The 6000-nt window shown below is 47.1% G+C and overlaps 1 protein-coding gene across 3 annotated transcripts in view; it reads right to left on the bottom strand.

The window, feature by feature from the left end:
* Window positions 1-5482, bottom strand: part of CADM2 (cell adhesion molecule 2) — a 1037555-nt gene extending 1032073 nt beyond the window's left edge. For all 3 annotated transcript variants that reach the window (XM_036851520.1, XM_036851521.1, XM_036851518.1), the window contains exon 1: window positions 4848-5482. In XM_036851520.1, coding sequence (XP_036707415.1) covers window positions 4848-4908 — 61 coding nt within the window. In that variant the 5' untranslated portion in view covers window positions 4909-5482. The remainder of the gene's footprint in view (window positions 1-4847) is intronic.
* Between the last annotated feature and the right edge of the window lie 518 nt (window positions 5483-6000).

Genomic DNA, 6000 nt, shown 5'->3' on the forward strand with positions numbered 1-6000 from the left:
AGGTTTAATGCAGTCTATTAAAACAAGGAGTCTCTATCAATAAATCTCATAGAATGCATGTCAGCATGATCAAATAAAACAATAATATGAAACACCTATGTTATATTATTAATGTACCCCAAATACTTCATAATAGATAAATTTTACTTATCTCAACCATTTTTTACCCCACAGACCCTCTATTTTTAAAAAGAAAATTGATTATCACTTGATGTTGATTTCAGGCCACTTTAAAATGCATGCTTAGGATGTCTTCCAATATTTTTGCACATCCATTTGCTGTTTAAGTGATTTAAGTAAGTTTTTCTTTAAGAAAAATGACTATCTCACTATTTAAATGTGGGGCAAATATTTTTCAAGTATTTGATCTTCTGGTGGAAAAGGGAGGAAGAGGCCATCTCAGTTGATGCTTACCTTTGTCATATTATGTTCCCAGAATTCTACTAGCTGTAGAAATAGGGGAAAAGACAATGAAGTAAGCTTCCATATCTTGATACTAAATTAGTCTAGGAACTCCTCATATTCGCAGAGAGATTTTCATAATTACTGTCTGGTGTTTGCTGTTTAAGTCGTAGTCATTGACTCTTGTGTACAAAGTCTACTTTTCAAAGTTTTAGCTGTTAATCAGAAAAAGGGAGGAGTGAGCTGTATCTTAGAAACTGCATTCAGCATAAGAAATGAGTTCCACATGGCTAAGGTTACTACATGTAGAGGGAAAAGAGTGGGAGAGACTTATTTTTAGGAAGTATTAAGTTGTCAATATTTTATTAAGTATATATAAATGTATTTTGCATTACAATGTTTTCTAAAAATGTAAGGGGAGGTGCATGACACACACTGAGGCAAGTAATATGTATGTCCAACAGACCTTTAACTTGAAGATCTTTCTAAGTATAACAAATTATTTACTAGAATGTCCCATAGCAACACACACACACACACACACACACACACACACACAAAACCCCTAAAGCCCCAATATTAGTGTTGGGTATGTTTTTGTGTAAGGCTAACTCTAAAAAGAAAATAAAGTTCTCAACAAAATTAGAATCTACGCGTCTCTATTTCGTGGTTGCATTTGCCCTTCCTTCCTTTTTGCCCTTTCTAGAATTGTTTGCTGTGCTAAACGAGACAGTCTCCATCTTTGCAGTGTCTCCTCAGGCATGGAAAGGGATACAGCTTCAGGGAGGGTCAGCAATTGAACTGGATCTACTCTGTAGCCAAGAAGAGGTCTTAGTTGCAGGTGGCAAGCTTTTACACTCCTCATTCTACAGAAATTCATTTCTTTAATGTGTCCCCTGCCCTTGCCCCAGGTTCTCCCTCTGTCTATGATGGAGGAAAATAAAAAAGGGTGCTGTATAGCTTAATACTGAATCAAATTTTATTATCTAAGTAGTCTACATTCCAAGTTATACTTTGGTCAGAAACGTTTATTTTCTATCTAACTATGCATTTCCTAAAGACCCATTGAGGATGAAGTAGTAGATGTTGTAGAATAGAACTATTTAAGCCTTTTTTTAAAAACTCATTTTATCATTATCTTGAATCTCATCACTGGCTTATCACTCTACATATTAACAAGCCAAAAGATTGAGGTTGCTTCCCAGGAAAAGTAAAAAAATTGTTGACAAGGTAAAACACAGTGAAACCACAGGGAAGATGTGTTCAAATGAGTCTTCTTGTCTAAAATAATGCATACCACAAGAAATGGGATAATACTACAAAGGATAAATAAATTGATTAGTATGACTTAAGTGAAAATACCACTGTAGTGTTGATAACGCTAATAATAAGAAGCTTCAGACTGCGTATAGTATTTGCCTAGTCATAACTACTAACAGGCAGAGCAGACTACCTCCGGCCAAAATCAGTTGCTCACTAGTTCCCCCGCCACCCATTCTTCCCTGTGCATAGAAAGGAAAGACCTGCTAAGTATTTAATCTGTGTCCAGGAAATAAAGCTTTCATTCTACAATCTAACCAAGCCCTAATAAAACAGTAGAGTAGTGGGAGAAACATAAACCTGGACCCTGAAGCAATGTTTTCAGACAACACCAAGACAGGAAGGCATGAGCAATTTGTTTGAGCAGGAACTGACAATATCAACAAAGTGTGATGTGTCTGTGGAGCAGCGTTTGATAAATGTGAGGCAGCCATAAACATGAGAAGACAGTCCAATGGGGTTTTGTGCCTCCTCTCGCTTCTAGTTTTTTTTTTTTTCTTTAAATCTTCTTCTCTCTTTTGGTGTATTAATATGGCCTGATCTAAGATGCTCAGAAGTACACATACATCCTTGAGCTGGTGCTCTTTCCCTGGCTGCTGTACAGGACACTTATTTATTTATTTATTTGGACCTGCTGCTGGTTGCAGTGGTACATTTCCTCTGGTATACTTTCCACCCCTCTCCCCCAGTCTGCTGTGAAAGACAGCACTGTTTCAATACTTGGTTTACATACTTAATAAAAGAGGCCCATGCCCTTAATAAAAAAGAATGCAGCTGATGGAATCTCTCAGGGTAGAGAAAGAGTAAATCCTCCTTCAGGCTGAGAGAGAGAGACAGAGAGAAAGAGGCACCAGCAGACAGTTATTTTGCAGTGCACTGAATAGACAATTCACAGGGAAATGTTGAAGGCAGAGAGGAGGCGACCCCCAAGTGCAGTCCATTGCCCACATGCTCTATAATAAATAATCTTCTCGCACCAGCCCAGTAGTGTGTGCAGTGACGTGCCGGGGCCAGCATACACAGAATGGCAGGGAAAACACATCCAGTGGTGTCGAATTTTCATCGCAATCACCAAATTAACTGATTTCCCCACATCACACTCCCCTTACTCGGCGTGGCGTGCGCGGACACACACAGACACATATCCACACAGCAGAGCTGAGAAATGCAAGTTACTGAGAGGTGAAGTGGGGTCTCTAGGAGGATGTTTCAGGACGGATTAGAAACCTAAGTAATGTGTCAGCCACCGGATTACTTGCGTGAGGGCGGCGGTATAAGCAGTGGGAAATGGGACCAGGCGGCGTAAGCAAGAAGAACAGGCTGTCTGCCTTCTCAGGGATTCTGGCACATGACATATCTAAAATTTACATCAAACATAAAATACACAAAGTTACCACAAAATTTTCTAACAAATATCTCTGCAAGTTCAGTTAGTTAATTCAGGAAAATTCCGTCCACTATCCCTTCTTTCACATTAATAAATATGCATAAAAAATATACGGTCCCGGTCTACCGGAGGAGGCTAGGAGAGAGGATGCATTCCAAGAACTTGCTGAAAGATGGTTCATTGCCCTCATTTAAATCCTCCAAAGGCCGATTGGGTTTTTGCACGCCTGTGGTTCTATGTGTCTTACTTTCAGATTCCTTTTACCCGGGGACGAATAAATTTGATCAACTTATCTTTCCTACAAATACACAAATGATGACAGAGGGGTTAGAGGTGGGCAAAGGTTTATCAAGAAATCAAGAGTCACGTAGCTTAAAAAATATCATATGGACCATAATTTCACATCCATCCTCCCTGTATCTCACACTCAAGCCACATCCCTACACCACTCTCTTCAAAGCAACAATCTTCCGCCTTACAGCCCCTGCCCACTCAGCCCTAGCATGCCGCCTCTGCCTCCACTACCACCCAAAGGGTGCTCTTCCTATGCACTCCTACTCCATACACTGCCATTTATTTCATAATCAGCATCGTCCTCCCATTGCACACAGCCCCCTCCTCCCTCCTTCAAAAGAGAGGGTCTGAGGAAAAGTGTACCCCAGTTCCCTAGCCCGTCTGCATCCAAACCCAGTGATTTGCATAATAACAGTGTTTTGTGCGGTTTCCCTCCGCTGCGGTCACAGGGGTTCCTACATTTCACGTGAAAGGATAATATTAATTACGGAAAAGAAGCGGCAGAGAGCGGATGGAGAGGTAGGGAATCTAAGCGAAAATCCCTTAGCAGTAAAGTAACTGCTAGGGTGCATATGTTTCTTGTCTTAAGAAAAAAAGAAAAAGAAAACCACACAGACTGAATAATAAAAAGTCAGTTTGTTTATAAAGTGGCTTTTGGTCTTTTAATTCTTCCCTTCCCCAGCCCTCTCTTTTTATTTCTTGGTTTATTTATGCATTCTTTCTTTTTCCGTTTACTCTTTTTTTTTTCTTTCTTCCTTCTCTCTCTCTCTTTTAACCTCAGACAGTCTCCTCTCTCTTCCTAGGTGAATGACACGTCTCACAACACATTCCCCCCCCACCCCCCCGCCTCCCCCGGGGATGTTATTGCAATGCACACAGTGCTGCCGCTGCTGCTGTTCTCGCCGTCTCGGTAGCTCGCTCCCAGGCTCTCACACACTTTTTAAAGGCACACGGATATGATGATGGTGGGAGGAAGGGGAAAGAGAAAGGCGACCCGAAAAGGGGGAGGTTAAAGAGATGACAAGAGATGGAGAGGGTCGGTCAGGAGCGTGATGTGGGAGGTGGCTGGTGGGGGTTGGTGGGAAGGTGGAATGTTCAGAGAAGGCACAAGTTGCCAGCCAAAAGGCGTGGGAGTGTGTGTGTGTGGGGGGGGGGTTGCTGGCGATGATGGAGAGTGAGAGATGTAGGAAGCTCAGGTGAATGAAAAGGCGAAAGGTGCCCGTAAGGGGCTGACTGCCGAGAGAGCAGGGTTGAGACAGCGCTAGAGATTCGAGGGGCTGGAGCAAACTGCCACTGGCCCCTGCCGCACCGGGGTGTAGGGGGAGGGGGTGGAAATCGCCGGGGACTGGGGAACTGTAAGGGGGAGAGTGGAAATATGGGGTGGAGTGAGGATGATGGGGAATGGGCATGAAGTTGATGCTCCCCGCGGCGGGGCGGGGATTACCTTGTAGCAGGAGCCCGCAGACACTGTAAAAGCGGAGAACGGCGCTGCGTTTCCAAATCATGGTCCCTTCTGTTGAGGGTTCGGAATGGAACGAGGGGGGCAAAGAGATGCTGGTGAGCGGGGCACCAGAGTGCGGGGCTCCGCCGGTGTCTTCCTCGCGGAGCCCTCTGGACCCAGGGTCCTCGCCGCTGCGGTGTTCGAACCCGCGGACGCTGATCAGCAGCAGCAGAAGCGGCAACGGCGAAGCACCCGCAGAATGGGGTTTCGGTGGGCAAAATAGTTTCTTCTCCTCCTCCTCCTGATGGTGGTGCAGCCGCGACAGTCCGTCTGCCAGGCACGGGTTCGGAGCTTGCCTTCCTCTCCGTGCGCGCAGCAAGTCCCAGCACCCGCCGGGGCTGTCCGAGCAGGTGGTGCAGGGATGCCGGGGTGTCGGAGAAGGGGCGGACGAGGGTTGCAAGGAGTGGGTAGGTCACGGAAGGGAGAGGCGGGGAAGAGGGGGAGCAAGCAAGCAGCAGCCGCCGCTCGCGCTAGGGGTGTCTCGGGGTCCTGGGAGTGGAGGTGGAAGCGGCGCTAGAGGTGGAAGCGGCGCTAGAGGCGGTAGCGGCGGCAGCGGCGGCGGCGGTGGCTCCCGGATGCTTCGGCTGCAGCAGCAGCAGTGGCAGCGGTGGCGGCGGCGGCGGCGGCGGCGGCGGCGGCGGCGGCGGCGGCGGCGGCGGCGGCGGCAGCAGCGGCGGCAGCTCTACAGAGCACCAGACACAAGGGCAAGCTCAGCGCGGTGGAGGCCCCGCCCCCACCCTGGCCAGGGACAGACACCGCCCCCCGGCCAATGGAAACACACCCGCCCACCAGGCCTGGCCAATGAGAGAAAGGGATGGGTGGAGACAGGCGCCGGGAAAAACAAACAGGCTTCTCAAGGACCCTTCGGGCAGGAAGAACTGAATCCCCCATTCACACACCCCCGGCTGTTCTCACCTCCTTAGAGAGTCTCGCCCTAACTTTCTGAGGAGATAGCACCTCCATTAATCAGTGCCTAGCCTTCGGGAAGGGTTTAGCCAATCGCCACCGCGAGGGGGCGGGGTTAGCCGTGTCCCCAGCAGGTTCTGGAATCCGTGGTGGCTGGGCCAGGTCTGGGTGCGAAGTTCTTGTGCGCATT

Source organism: Balaenoptera musculus, chromosome 4, assembly GCF_009873245.2.
Source record: "Balaenoptera musculus isolate JJ_BM4_2016_0621 chromosome 4, mBalMus1.pri.v3, whole genome shotgun sequence".
Classification (NCBI taxonomy): domain Eukaryota; kingdom Metazoa; phylum Chordata; class Mammalia; order Artiodactyla; family Balaenopteridae; genus Balaenoptera; species Balaenoptera musculus.